Source organism: Panthera onca, chromosome A2 (assembly GCF_046562875.1).
Source record: "Panthera onca isolate mPanOnc1 chromosome A2, mPanOnc1 haplotype 2, whole genome shotgun sequence".
Classification (NCBI taxonomy): domain Eukaryota; kingdom Metazoa; phylum Chordata; class Mammalia; order Carnivora; family Felidae; genus Panthera; species Panthera onca.
Genome location: NC_138340.1, coordinates 6,547,157 through 6,562,352, shown reverse-complemented (window position 1 = coordinate 6,562,352; position 15,196 = coordinate 6,547,157). Strand labels below are relative to the sequence as shown.

The 15,196-nt window shown below is 46.6% G+C and overlaps 1 protein-coding gene across 7 annotated transcripts in view; it reads left to right on the top strand.

Annotated features, from left to right (window-relative positions):
- LOC132677336 (uncharacterized) overlaps window positions 1–14,942 on the top strand; it is a 99,224-nt gene extending 84,282 nt beyond the window's left edge. For 2 of the 7 annotated variants that reach the window (XM_078443451.2, XM_078443445.2), the window contains 6 exons: window positions 6,996–7,118; window positions 7,672–7,760; window positions 8,403–8,529; window positions 11,686–11,781; window positions 12,294–12,376; window positions 13,735–14,942. In XM_078443451.2, coding sequence (XP_078299577.2) covers window positions 7,088–7,118; window positions 7,672–7,760; window positions 8,403–8,529; window positions 11,686–11,781; window positions 12,294–12,376; window positions 13,735–14,511 — 1,203 coding nt within the window. In that variant the 5' untranslated portion in view covers window positions 6,996–7,087 and the 3' untranslated portion in view covers window positions 14,512–14,942. Of the gene's footprint in view, window positions 1–2,795; window positions 3,518–3,764; window positions 3,857–6,666; window positions 6,862–6,995; window positions 7,119–7,671; window positions 7,761–8,402; window positions 8,530–11,685; window positions 11,782–12,293; window positions 12,377–13,734 lie in introns of those variants that run through there. The other 5 variants (XM_081791539.1, XM_081791538.1, XM_078443450.2 and 2 more) reach the window with 4 other exon arrangements.
- The last annotated feature ends 254 nt before the right edge of the window (window positions 14,943–15,196 follow it).

Below are 15,196 nucleotides of genomic sequence, written 5' to 3'. Positions count from 1 at the left end.
AATTGGCTAGAAGATGCACCATGATGTCAATAGTGAATATCTCTCAGAGATGAACTAACTTATAGTTGACTTCGTTTTCTTTTTTTTTTTCTTTCCTTGTTTATCTGTTTTTCTAGTAGAATGATCACATAATCTTTGTGATGAGGAAAATTGTGTATCGCTTTCTATAACTAGATCATAAACCTTGACATTTCTGATAAAACATGAGGGAGAGATAAAGAAAGGACCACGCATGTCCTGACTTCTGTCAAATAGCAGCTTTATTTTTTTTTTAATTTTTTTTAACGTTTATTTTATTTTTGAGACAGAGAGAGACAGAGCATGAACGGGGGAGGGGCAGAGAGAGAGGGAGACACAGAATCGGAAGCAGGCTCCAGGCTCTGAGCCATCAGCCCAGAGCCCGACGCGGGGCTCGAACTCATGGACCGTGAGATGGTGACCTGAGCTGAAGTCGGACGCTTAACCGACTGAGCCACCCAGGCGCCCCAAATAGCAGCTTTAAAACTATGGGTACAAGTGGAGTCTTGTTTTTCTGGAGTCTAGCTTATTCTCTCCTCTAACAGAAAAAAAGTCTAATATGTAGTTCAAACCTACAGATAAAATACTGATCCTAACAGGCAGTTGTTAGGAAGCCTGTCGTCTTCTTTTATTCTCCTAAACTGCAGGATATGTGTTGTCCATCTGAGTAATCCATGCACCCTTGTTGTAGGCATTGGTGTTGATGATGCTTTTGCTGAAGGTATATTTGTGGTGGTAGTGCTGTAGTGCTGGTGTGTGTGTGTGTGTGTGTGTGTGTGTGTGTGTGTGTGTGTCGGGGTTGGACGTGAAGACTAGAAGAGAGAAGTGTTCTGCAGTGTCTGGGCCACCCTCCTCCCTGTCTACTACAGCACCAAGGGCAAGGTCATGGTCTCCATCTTGGTTTCAAGTTAGGGTTAGGTGGCATCTTTGCCCCAAAGTGCTACATCATTCTCCTAAGATCCACCAAGCACTCTTCAAAAGGTTTAAGGAATAAAATAGGTCCTAGGAGAAACAGGCTTTCTTAGGTTTTATCTCATAAGTCTCCACAACGTATTTTTAGGTCTTTAAACAATAAACCACTCTGGTTTTTCATTCAGAAGTTACAAAACTATTATCTTTATCTCTTTCATCTATTTATCAAGGAGTTCTCTCCTCTGTTTTTAAGAGTCCCTATGTATACCTCCCTCAGCCATCAAAGCTCACAAACAGGAGTCCTACTTTGGATTAACGGCTATCCTCAAAGTTTTTGCTGTTGAATCTAGCTATTTCTTCCACTATTACGTATACAGTAAGCACATTCTCTATGTCTTCTGCCACCTCTTTAGCCTGAAAAATTCATTTCATAATTTAGAAATATTCAGGTCATCTTCCATTGTACCTTCTCTGTTTTTTTTTCACCAAGTGACAGTTACTATAAAGATTCATATTTAGGTAAAATACCTAGGTTATACACAAGTCCCTCCATGTTTTCTTCTGACTTTTAGAGTTTTTAATTTTACCTTTCGAATATAGTTGGAACTTTTTCCTGAATACTTCAGTTAATTTTTACTTTTTATTTGAGAAGAATTTTTTATGTTTACTCATTTTTGAAAGACAGAGAGAGACAGACCACAAGCAGGGGTGGGGCAGAGAGAGAGCAGAACAGAGAGAATCTGAAGCAGCCTCTGGGCTCTGAGCTGTCAGCACAGAGCCCCACGTGGGGCTCAAACCCACTAACCGGGAGATCGTGACCTGAGCCTAAGTCGGAGGCTCAAACGACTGAGCCACCCAGGCGCCCCCAGTTAATTTTTAAATGTGTACTATATTCCCCTCAAATCATTATTAAGTCATCATTTTCCAGCTCATTTGAAATGCTAACTTTACCACATACTAAGATACAAGGATTGTCTCTGCACCCACTGTATTCCTCCCTCAATTGGTTATTTTCATTGGATTTTTTTTCTCCAATAACAAAAGTTAGAGAATGCTTCGGTATATCACTTTTTCCATAGTCCTCTCACGGACTTTGATTTGTCAAAAAAGTCATCTTTCCTTGTCAACTAAGCAAACTAAAGCACCTCTGCCTGAGGCCCGGCCCCCTCCCGCCCCCGCCGCAGCCCACCCCTTCACCCCTTCCCCGAACCCGCCCACCCCTTAACCACGCCTCCTACCCCATCCCCGCCGAAGCCCTCCCCTTCAACCCGCCCCAACCCCGCCACCTCCCCCCTTAACCACGCCTCCTACCCCGTCCCCGCCCAAGTCCTCCCCTTCAACCCGCCCCAACCCCGGAACCGCCCACCCCTTAACCCCGCCCCCAAACCCCGCCCTGCCACAGCCTACCCCGCCCCCCGCCGCCTACCCCTTAACCCTGCCTCCTACCCCGTCTCCGCCGAAGTCCCCCCTTCACCCCGCCCCCAACCCCGCCCCCGCCGCCCACCCCTTCACCGAACCCCGCCCCCGCCCACCCCTTAACCACGCCTCCTACCCCATCCCCGCCGAAGTCCTCGCCTTCAACCCGCCCCAACCCCGCCTCCGCCTCAGGCCACCCCTTAACCACGCCCCAACCCCACCCACAACCCCTCCCTACCACAGCCCACCCCTTACCCCGCCCCCCACCTCTTAACCACACCTCCTACCCCGTCCCCGCCTCAGCCCACCCCTTCACCCCGCCCCTGCCACAGCCCACCCTAACCACGCCCCTAACCACGCCCCCACCGCAGCGCATCCCTTCGCCCTGCCCCCTTGCCCCACCCCACCGCCTCTCACCCCTTAACCACTCCCCCTTACCCCGCCCCCGCCGCAGCCCTCCCCATTACCTCGCTCCTCGCTCCCCGCCTCCGCCCATCCCGGCCCCGTTCCCTCCTCGCCGCCACAGCCCACCGCCCGGAGACCCCGAACGCCCGGGTCTCCCGCCGCTATCCCGAGGCCGGAAGCGGAAGTGCGGCCGGGGAGCAGCCGCGGGTCTGGCACCAGGGCTGCGAGTCCGGTCTTCCCGGCCGGTGCGCGCCGGAACCCGCGTGAGGAGCGGGACTCGATGCGCCGCGGGGATCTTGGGTCCGATCCAGGAGGGAGGGGCTGGGCCTCGGGCAGCCCCGGGTCACGCCGACATCCCTCTGTCCCTCACGCGAGCCCCAGTCCTTCCCTGGAGCCTCAGGCTGTTCCTCAGGTCAGCCTCTAGCTCCGGACACCGCCGTCCCCTACTCCGAAAGCACGGTCCTGTCACCTCCCCTGCGGGCCACTCTACCACCTGCTCCCCCGGACTTCCGGCCACATCTGGGGACTGTGTGATTGTCACGTACGGCATCTAGAGGATACGGGCCGGGGATGCTGCTCACCGCCCTCCAATGCACGGGACCGCCCCCCACTACGGAAACTTAACCGGCCCCAGCCCTGCTCCATCTAGGACCTTAAAATCCCTGAAGTCCCGAATCCACTGTGGAAATTGTTTCAGAGCCAGCTGAGTCACTCATCCGAGGGATCCCTAAGTGACGAGCCCCAGAAGCTTAATCCTGCGGAATGAGTTGAGCAAGGCTGCTTCCTCCCATTCGGGAGCAGATGCTGGATGGGAATCGGGCACATTCAGTCCCGGCCAACAGGCTGGGACCCTCGGGACCCATCTTAAATCAGTTAAAAAAAGTTACATCTTAAATCAGTTAAAAAAAGAAAAAAAAAAATGAATTGTGAATGGGCGGCCTTTCTATCCAACAACTATTACTTCCTATAAAAATGCCTCAAAAGCAATCTTTGTGCCTTTTTTTCCCCCCCAGGCAAGAAAAGCATCTCTCCATTTCAAGTTTGTATTGAAACCAGCCTCAAGGTTCACCTGCCCTCAGGGATCCGTGGATTTCTGTGTGATCAGGTGAGTACCCTGTGGAACTGGTAATAATAGGTCTGGGCAGCCTCCACTGGGCAGGACCCTTCCTGTGCTCAAGCTGTAAACACCAGGAGTCTCTAAGAGTGAAGGTTAAAAAATAAATTACTCGATTTTCTTTTTTTTTTTATAAAAAAAATTTTTTTAACGTTTATTTATTATTGAGAGACAGAGAGAGACAGAGCATGAGCAGGGGAGGGGCAGAGAGACGGGGAGACACAGAATGTGGAGCAGGCTCCAGGCTCTGAGCTGTCAGCACAGAGCCTGACGCGGGGCTCGAACTCACAACCTGTGAGATCATGACCTGAGCCGAAGTCGGAAGCTCAACCGACTGAGCCACCCAGGCGTCCCTAAATTACTCAATTTTCTTATAAAATACTCAAATGTTTAAAATTCTCGTTAAAATTTTTCTTTGCATTTTCTTTGCATCTTTGCAAAACCAAGACGACATGAAAAAGTATATATTATAAAATCTTGTCCTCACGTGTTCTAAAATCCTATTCTTCCCTGAACGACTTACAGGTAATTACTTTTTTTTAGTTTAGTTGTTGTTGTTGTTTTTTTGTTTTTTTTTTTTTTGTTTGTTTTGTTTTTTTTTAGAGTAAGAGAAAGAGGGAGAGAGGGAGGGAGGGAGGGAGAAAAATCCCAAGCAAGCTCGACACTCAGAGCGGAGCCTGATGTGGGGCTCGGTTCCAAAACCCTGGGATCATGACCTGAGCTAAAATCAAGAGTGGGCTGCTCAACCAACTGAGCTCCCCAGGCGCCCTGGTAATTACTTGTCACGGTTTATCATGCATTCTTATCCTTCCAGGTTTTAATTAAGTAAATACAAGCAAATATATTCTTGTTTCCACTTTGCCTCCACAAAACATTGTAGTACTATATGCGTTTTTCTTTATCTTACTTTTTTTCCCCCTTAACATAAACTGGAGATTTTCCATTATTACTGCATACTTTGCTCCTTATCATGGTGAATCATATTAAAAACCAAGATCTAGGGGCACCTAGGCGGCTCAGTCAGTTTAAACGTCTGACTTCAGCTCAGGTCATGATCTAACGGTTCGCGAGTTTGAGGCCCGCGTCGGGCTCTGTGCTGACAGCTCAGAGCCTGGAGCCTGTTTCCGATTCTGTGTGTGTCTCTGCCCTTCCCCCACTCATGCTCTGTCTCTCTGTCAAAAATAAATAAACTTTGGGGCGCCTGGGTGGCTCAGTCGGTTAGGCAGCCGACTTCGGCTCAGGTCATGATCTCGGGGTCCGTGAGTTCGAGCCCCGCGTCGGGCTCTGTGCTGACAGCTCAGAGCCTGGAGCCTGTTTCAGATTCCGTGTCTCCCTCTCTCTGACCCTCCCCCGTTCATGCTCTGTCTCTCTCTGTCTCAAAAATAAATAAACGTTAAAAAAAATTTTAAATAAATAAATAAATAAACTTTAAAAAATTAAAAGTAAATAAAAACCGAGATCTAGACACTGGATGTGCTAAGTGCCCCTGGAGTAGCATTACTTCTAGGACCTTTCTCTGGATATAACTAGGAAATATATGTGTATTGGGGTTTGTTTGTTTGTTTTTAAGATTTTATTTTTAAGTAATCTCTACACCAAACATGGAGCTCGAACTTACAACCTGGAGATCAAGAGTGGCACACTCCACCAACTGAGCCAGCCAGTGCCCAAGACATACATGTTTTTTAAATCATGAGTTTAACATGATATTTCTAATTTAATTTAATTTTGCAGTGTTTTTTTTTTCCCTTAACTTCTTTGATTTTATATTGATCTTTTATGTGTTATACAAAAAATATTGACTCCTAACAACATTGATTTATCTACTTAATGGTATTCTCCTTCACGGTATGTAAAAACTGACACTCGAAAGCATTGCTGTCCATGTCTCTGGAAATACACTCTGAACGTAAACCTCCCAAAATGCAAAACAATATGTACACGTGCGGTTACTCATGGGAGCATTACTTCCAACAGCAAAAGATGCGAAGCAACTCAAATGTCCATCAGTAGTAGGAAACAGGCAGAATTGACGATATACTTTGTTTTAAAGTCATGTGAAGGCTTGACTCATGGTTTTCCAGATTCTGTATGGTCATGCTTCCAACTTGATATGCAGTTAGGTTTGTTTCATTATTTGTTTTCAGTTTTGAGGATTGCAATTGTTTGGGGAGTTTTAAATTTTTTTTTTTTAACGTTTATTGATTTTTGAGAGAGAGCACACATGAGCAGGAGAGGGGCAGAGAGAGGGAGACACAGAATCTGAAACAGGCTTCAGGCTCTGAGCTGTCACTATAGAGCCCGATGTGGGGGTGGATATGTATCTTTCCTGGCCTTTCCCTTTTTATAAAAAGGAACTTTCTAGGGGTGACTGGGTGGCTCAGTCAGTTAAGCACCTGAGTCTTGGTTTCAGCTCAGGTCACAATCTCGTGGTTTGTGGGTTCCAGCCCCGCATTGGGCTGGGTGTGGATCCTGCTTGAGATTCTATGTCTCCCTCTGCACCCCCGCCCCCAACTCACACTTGCCCTCTTTCTCTCTCTCTAAAAAAAATAAATAAGTAAATAAAACACATGTAGGGAAAGAAAACATGAACAAGGACAACGTTTGGGAGGCTGGATTCAGAGAGACCTTTCTCAGCTATTGTTTTAGGTGGCACAATAGTGTCAGGTGATGACAGGGTCGAGGGTGGCGCCCAAGGTGGAAGGGGACAAACTCATAACACCGAGGGTCGTCCTCACGCACCCTGACGTCACCTGTCATCTGAGGGCGGTGGGGCTGGGGGAGGCAAAGACTAGTATCAGCCGTCATCATCTCCAGTAACTAAAGGGTCGGACCTGGGAATGTGTTTGTGACAGCCACCTGCATGGGAAGAATGTGCCCTGAGACTCAGGGAAGCTGGGGATTTAGGTGGGGCGGCGGAGGCGTGTCCCGGTCGAACCGTTAGGACCCAAGAGGACGAGCTCTGGCTTCGCCAGCCCTGGTTCATCACCTGCTAAGTAAAGACCCAATACTGGGGACCCCACCTGCATGTTGAAGGAGGGCACAACGGGCAGGCTAAGATGGGTTGGTCCGCGGAAGCCCGCGGTGGGAGAGAGGCTGTGAAGGCTTCCTGTTGTCCCGTTTCCACCAGGGCCCGGCCTGAGCGCGCTGTGCAGACCAGAGGAGCGTCCGGGTTCTTCCGCTGCCCGTTGTCCGGGGAAATTCCTGTCTGAGTCACACAGGATGGCGGCCGTGGTTCTGCCCCCCACTTGTGGTAAGTCGGGGGGCCCTCAGAGTCCAGGCGTAAAGGCCCCTGCACCACGGAGCGGGAAAGGAGGGGCCAAGCGGTGAGGCCGGAGCGGAGCCAGATGCCCGGGGGTCACCGGTCCCCGATGTGGTTCTTGGGATTTGGGATTTTGGTGGTTCGAGTGTCTGTGGAGATGTCACCTGTGTGGTGAGTATGGGAGAGCCTCTGAACCGTATCTCTGATTCTTTCTGTAAACTTGGAAAAATAACAGTGGTGTCCCTTGAACTTCAGTTTCTTCATCTGTGAAATGGGACTAATAATCTCTTCCTCCAGGTCAGTAAGACCCTTGGCCCTATTTCCTGGCCCTGGGTCCTGGGTGAGACCGGCCACTCTGACACGTGTCCTGTGAAAGCTGTGTGTGTGTGTGTCCACCCACACTGTGTGGGGTGGTCATGGGTGTGGCCGTGCGTGTACGTGTCAGGGTGTGGTCACGTGCAGGTAGGTGGGGAAGCCCCCAGACTGGCGAGTGCTGGCATACAGAGCCGTCCTGGGCTCTCCTGACTCCTTTCTTCTTCTCCAGCTCAGCCTTCCCTGTACTCAGCCTCTCCTCGGAACGGACGCACGGAGGAGGAAGGGTTGGCTAAGGGCTTCCTGACAGGCTGGTTACCGGTGAGTCACTACTCTTTTTTCCAAGTCATTGTTCCTTTGACCAGAAGCTGAATTTGTTCTCCTCCAGTGACCCGGAGCCTCTTGGCCAAACCAGGTGTCCAGAGGGCCCCGGGTCTCCGGGCATCTGATGGAGGGTCAGGGGCCCCCCAGGCAATGTCGTGTTGGTCAACGTTTTCTACGTTGCCGAGGTTCCTCCAGGGTCACCGTCTCCATCACGTTCCGCAGAGAGGTTTTTAGGGGAGACTGAGGAAGACCTGACTGTGTCCTCAACTCAAGTACTTGGTGACAGCTGTGGGGGAATCGCTCACCCATTTACCAGGTGTTTCTCTGATCTCCGCCATGTCCCCGGCCTATACTCAGCCCTGCAGATGGAGGGAGATCAGCTTGCAGGACTCCACAGTCTCACTGGAATAAGAGAATCACCTCTGTGTTAGGGGCACGTTCACCGTGGGAGCGGGCATAAGCAGACAGGGAGGAGCACCGCAGGCTGAGCCCAGAAGCGGTTGAGAGCAGAGCTCAGAACCCCGCCCACACATCTTGCGCTTTGGGTTCCCGGCCCCCGGTCCCATCGTCCTCTGCCCTTTTCCTGGCCACTTGGTGGGGATGGTCCTTGCCTAAGCCGTGATGTTTGTGACGGTTCAGCACTCGGTGACCTTCGAGGATGTGGCCGTGGAGTTCACCCAGGAGGAGTGGGCCCTGCTGGACCCTTCTCAGAGAACACTGTACAGAGACGTGATGCAGGAGAACTGCAGGAACCTGGCCTCGCTCGGTAAGCCTGACCTCATCCCTGCGTTTACTTATGAGTCCCATAACAGGTCTTTTTTTTGGATCCCTGTAACACTCACAGAACAGAAAACGTTTTTAGTGTGCAATTCAGTGATTTTTGGTAATGCCACAGTGTTGTGCAACCATCTCTAACTCCAGAACATTTATTGCACCAAAATAAACCCTGTAATCATTAAGTGGCCACTCCCCTTTCCCACCTACTCCAGCCGCTGGCTACCGCTGATCTACTTTCTGTCTCTATGGTTTTACCTCTTCTGGATATTGCATGTAAATGGAATCCTACAATCCATAGCCTTTTGGATCTGGCTTCTTTGGCTTAGCAGAATGTTTTCAGGGTTCAGCCATGTGGTAGCTTGTATCAGAACGTTATTCCTTTTTCTGGCTGAACATCATTCCGTTGTGTGTGTGGACACTGTTTGTGTCCCCACTCATCAGTCGATGGACATTTGTGTTGCGGCCACCTTTTGGCTATTGTGAAGAGTGCTGTGCTATGAACATTCATGTACATTTTTGCTTGAACACTTGTTTTCAGTTCTCTTGTATGTATACCTAGAAATGGAATTTCTGGGTCATATGGTCATTCTATGATTAACTTTTTGAGGAGCTTCCCACATTTTCTCCATGGTACTGGTGCACAAGTAATGTGGGAATGCTTGGTTTTCATTTGCATTTCCCTAAAGAATAATGACACAGGTCATCTTTTTATGTGCTTGTTAGCCATGTGTATATCTTTTTTGGAAAAAATTTGTATACATGTCCTTTGCCCATCCTGGAGAGTGGAGGGTGGGGTCGTTTGCCTTTTTATTGTGGACTTCTAAGAGTTCCTGATATATTCTGGATGCTAGACCCTTATCAAATACCTGGTTTGCAAATATCTTCACCCCTTCTGTGTATTGTCTTTTCATATTCTTGAAGGATAGTTTTGCTGTGTATAGAATTAATGATGACAGGTTTTTTCTTTCAGCACTTGGAATATGTCATCCTATTGCTTTACGGCCTCTACAATTTCTGACAAGAAATCAGCTGTTGATCTTATCAAAGATGATCCCATGTATGTGAAAAACCAAAAATTCTCTTGCTACTTTCAGGCTACTCTCTTAGTCTTGAGCTTTCAACAGTTTGATTATAATGTGTCTCAGTTTGGTCTCTTTGAATTGATCCTCTTTGGTGTTAAGTTTCTTCAGTGTGTAGATTCATGACTTTCTGCAGTTCAGGGAATATTTTGGCCATTTGCTTTTTAAAACAATGTTTCTGCCTCTCTCTGTGTCCTCTCCTTCAAGAACTCCATTATGCATATGTTGGAAAGTTGGATGTTGTCCCACAGGTTTCTTATGCTCTGCTCTATTTTTGTTTTCTTTTTTCCTCTGTGGGCTTCAAATTGGGCGATCTCAATTGATCTATCTTCAAGTTCACTGATTCTTTTTCCCACCAGATCAAGTCCGCCAATAAATTTCAGTAGTGAATATTTCGTTTCAATTTATTGTACTTTTCAACTCCATAATTTCTGTTTGGTTCCTTTTTACAATTTCTTTCACTATTTCTTGAGAACCCGTTCTCACAGTTTCTTTTAGCTCTTTGTGCATGCTTAAAACAGTTGAAATCTTTGTCCAGTGAGTCTCTTCCTCAGGGACAGTTTCTATTAATTTCCTTTCCCTATAATGGACCATGCTTTTTTGTTTCTTTGCATGCCTCATAAATTGTTGAAAACTCTACGTTTGGAATGTCCTGGCAATTCTGTAAATCAGAGATTCCCACATCCCCATGGTTTGTTGTTGTCACTTGTTGTAGTTGGTGTTGTTTGGTGACATTTTCTGAACGAATTTTGTTATGTCTGTATTTGCCATGTGTGGCCACTGCAATCTCTATTTTGTTAGGCTAATGATCAGTTAGTGTTTTATCAGAGATTTCCTTAAATTCCTGGAACCCCAAACTCCCAGTCTTTGCACACGGTCTCTGTGTATGTAGGAGCATGCCTTTAAAAACCAATCAGGTTACAACCTGGCCTTAGCCTTCACTTCCTGCTTGTACAAAACCTGAAGGCCAGTCAAAGGTGAAGGTTTACTACCTTTTCAGATGTTTTCTGAGCATACACCCAACCCTGGGTATGCACATGGCCTTCCACATTCCTAGGACTACATGGGAGCATTTCAAAGCCCCTTTCCCCCAAAGTATCTTGTTCCCTACTTTTCCTCTGAGACTTTCTGGTTAGTCTTATTCAGCAATTTTCCTTTGCCCCAGGCAGCAGTAGCTAATACATTTAAATGTATTCAGCACATGCCCCAGCCTTCCACCCCCATAGCACTTCAACTCCGGGAGAGTTTGGAGTTAGACAAAATAAAGGCAAGCCCTCTGAGCCAGTCCTTCTGGGAGCCACCAGGAAGGTCAAAATAGACAACCAAAGTTCTCTCAAAATAACATTTGTCCTGGTCTTCCTTCCACTAGTACTAGGAGCACAGCTTATTGTCTTTAAGGTGGCTGCTGAGGGGGGAAGCAGATGGGGCGATGGTCAGCTCAGAGGCCACAGGGCTCTCTTACAGATTCAGCCGTGTTGTCTTAATTAAGCATTCTCCTCATTGCTGGAAGCTTTTGATAACTTTCCAGAGTTCCATCAAAGTTAATTCGAACAGTTTTTACCCCTTTATTTGCTACTTTTTGTGGAGTTCCCTACCCCACCATTTTTGCTGGCATCACCTCGCAGAAGTCTTCCTTAAGCACTTTCATGTTCCTAGGTCTATGCTAAGAGTTAGGCATACAGTGGTGAACCAGATAGAGTGGTCCCTACCGTTGCGGAGCTTACAGTCTAATGCCTTCCCTATGAACTAAAGATATATTCCTGGCCCTAACTTTATATTCTCTGTGCATGAAAGCTTTGGGGCTCTTAAATCTGTATTTCAGCTTGGGCATTAGCCTCTGGGACTCATTATTCCCCCAGACACCCTGGATATTGACTGAGGATGCTTAATTTGTTTTTTCACTATGAAAGAGGAGTTACTCTATTTATTAGAATTTAGGGATCATTACCCCAGTGTTCCTAAAGCTGCACCTGCTTATCCTCAGAAGTATGGGCTTCAGTTCCATGGTGGGGCTCATTTTCCCCTGGAGAGTCCCCCTTCATACTGTGTCTTTCCTTTATGTGTAGGAAATCAAGTTGGTAAGCCTGGTGTGGTCTCCAGATTGGAGCAAAAAGGTAAAGTGGTGACAGAGGAGACTGGAATTCTCCCAGGCAGCTTTCCAGGTGAGCACCAGCTGGATTATGAGTCCTCATGAGGATCATCTCTGGCCTGTGGCTTGGGAATTTGGAGTATTATGTTAGGAAATGCCAATCAGGGAGCTTTGGAAAATCACCCCCCCCCCCTTTTTTTTTTCTGACAAGATCCAAAGCCTTTGGGATAAGCCTCCTTGTGCACCTTCTCTGCTTCCTCTTTAATTCTCTTTTCATCACCTCACACCTTAGCCTCAGAGGAAGAACAAAAGCACGTCTATTTTCCTTATTACATGTGTCACATGAGATCCTTGTTCAGTCCCTTCCCACTTTACATTCCTGACAATTCCTTCCTCTGTCAGCATCAGTCTCAACCTTCCTAGAGTCTTTTTTTTTTTTTTTAATACCTACAATGTTTATACCTGTGACCCTTTCATTGCAAACCTTCTGAAAAACCCTAATCCCTTAGGGTCTGCCTTCACTAATATGTGCATTTTATCTATTATTTTCTCCACAGACTGAAATTTCTTTTCAATTTGTTTCAGATTTGGAGACTCTGCTTAGAGCCAAAGTGTTAACTTCTAAGCAGCATGTTTTCAGACAAGAACAACACAAAGGTGTAAAAATGGTAAGACTGCTGGGGTGCCTGGGTGGCTCAGTCGGTTAAGCATCCGACGCTTGATTTCGGCTCGGGTCATGATCTCACGGTTCGTGAGTTTGAGCCCCACAATGGGCTCTGCTCTGTCAGTGTGGAGCCTGCTTGGGGTTTTCTCTCTCTCCTTCTCTCTATAGTCCTCCCCTGCTTGTACTCTCTCTCTCTCAAAATACATAAATAACTTTTTTTTAAATGGTAAGATTGCCGATTTTCCACAGTAGGAAAATGCCATAAATTAGAAAAACTACAAAGTTCCCAAGAGAGTCATTCTCTAAAGAAAAAGTGGTGCCTCTGGAGAAATACCATGAAACTATTGTGAATTTGGAGAAAAATATAAGTTATCTCCACAACTATTTCTTCCCTGAGCATCTCTGTTTCCATAAATGTGACTCAGATATTGAGGTTTCAAACATAAGCTGGTATTAAGCCTATCAGAAAAATGCTCTCTGAATATGATAAGGCCTATGGCACCACAGCCATGTTTTTTAGCTTCTAATCATTCAAACTAGCAGGAACCCTATACAAATACTCAAAGTAGCAAAAACACCAATTATAATAATGTTATATATGACTGAATTGCTGGGAGAGAGAATTCCTACAATAGTCTTGAATATTTAAAATATTACAGGGGTGCCTGGGTGGCTCAGTCGGTTAAGCGTCTGACTTCAGCTCAGGTCATGATCTTGCAGTTTGTGAGTTCGAGCCCCACGTCAGGCTCTGTGCTGACAGCTCAGAGCCTGGAGGCTGCTTAGGTTTCTGTGTCTCCCTCTCTCTCTGCCCCTCCCCTGCTCACACACTGTCTCTCTCTCTCTCTGCCTCTCAAAAAAATAAACAAACATTAAAAAAACATTACAAATTATGGGTGCCTGGGTGGCTCAGTTGGTTGAGCATCCAGCTTCAGCTCAGGTCATGATCTCATGGTTTGTGAGATCAAGCCCCGCATCGAGCTCACTGATGACAGCACAGAGCCCTCTTCAGATCCTCTGTCTCCCTCTCTCTCTCTCTGCTGCTCTCTCACTCACACTCTGTCTCTCAAAAACAAATAAACATTAAAAGTAATAAAAAATAAAATAAAATAAAATATTACAAATTAGGGGCACCTGGGTGGCTCAGGCAGTTAAGCATCAGACTCTGGATTTCGGCTCAGGTCATGATTTCACAGTTTATGAGTTTGAGCCCTGCATCGGGCTCTGCTGACAGCACAGAGCCTGCTTAGGATCCTCTCTCTCCCTCTCTGCCCCTCCCCCATTTGTTCTCTGTCTCAAAATAAATAAACAAAACTTTAAAAAATAAAATAATACAAGTTATAGTTATCATTCGTCTCTTAACAGGAAAGAAATCATCTCGGAGTGAAAGTCAATGAATGTAATCAGTGCTTTAAAGTCTTCAGCACAAAATCTAACCTCACTCAGCACAAGAGAATTCATACTGGAGAAAAACCCTATGACTGTAATCAGTGTGGCAAGTCCTTCAGCAGTAGATCCTACCTGACCATTCACAAGAGGATACACAATGGGGAGAAGCCCTATGAATGCACGGACTGTGGCAAAGCCTTCAATGATCCCTCATCCCTGAGGCTGCACGTGAGAATTCACACTGGAGAAAAACCCTACGAATGTAATCAGTGTTTCCATGTCTTCCGCACTAGGTGTATCCTCAAAAGGCACAAGGGAGTTCATACCGGGGAGAATCATTATGAGTGTAAGCAGTGTGGGAAGGCCTTCAGCACAAGGTCCTCCCTTACTGTGCATCACAGAATTCATACGGGGGAGAAACCCTATGAGTGCCATGACTGTGGGAAAGCCTTTAGGAAGAGCTCACATCTGACACAGCATGTGAGAACTCATACTGGAGAAAAACCCTATGAGTGTGATCAGTGTGGAAAGTCCTTCAGCAGTAGCTTTTCTCTTACTGTGCACAAGAGAATACATAATGGAGAGAAACCTTATGAATGTAGTGACTGTGGGAAAGCATTTAACAATCTCTCGTCTGTTAAGAAACATGTGAGGACTCACACTGGAGAGAAACCCTACAAATGTAGTCATTGCGGAAAATCTTTCACCACTAACTCTTACCTTTCTGTGCACAAGAGAATTCATAATAGGTAGATAGGAATGCAGTGACTATGGGAAAGAATCCATTGATTTCTCAACCTCAGACATCTTGGCAATTCATACTGGATGCAGAAATTATCTTTGCATAACAAATTAACCCCAAAACGTAGTCCTTTAAAGCAACAAACCTTTATTATCTCACAATTTATGTAGGTCAGGAGTTCAGAAATGGATTAGCTACGTAATTCTAATTCTAGCTCCCTCATGAGGTTGCAATCAATATGCCAACTAGAACTACCATCATCTGAAGTCTTTAGGAATGAAGGGTCCACTTTGAAGGTTGATTATTCACATGCCTGACAAACTAGTGCCAGTTGTTGGCATGGGACCTGCAGTCCCTCACCATGTAGGCCTCTCCACAGTGATGAGTGTCTTTACAATATGGCTGCAGGTTCTCTCCAAATAAAGTGATCCAAAAGAGCCAATGCAGAAGCCATAATGTCTTTTATGACCTAGTCTCAGAAGGATATATTGTCTCTTCATCTATATTGTGTTGGTCACCTGGACCAATCCTGACTCGATGTGGGAGGGAACTACACAAGGTATGCATAAAAGGAGACAGAAACTACTGGGGACCATCTTGGAGCCTGGCCATGACTCAGTGAGGGAAGGCCTTCAGCAGGCCCTCCTTCTAATCTAATCAACATGGAATAATATTCAATAGCCCACATGTTAACTA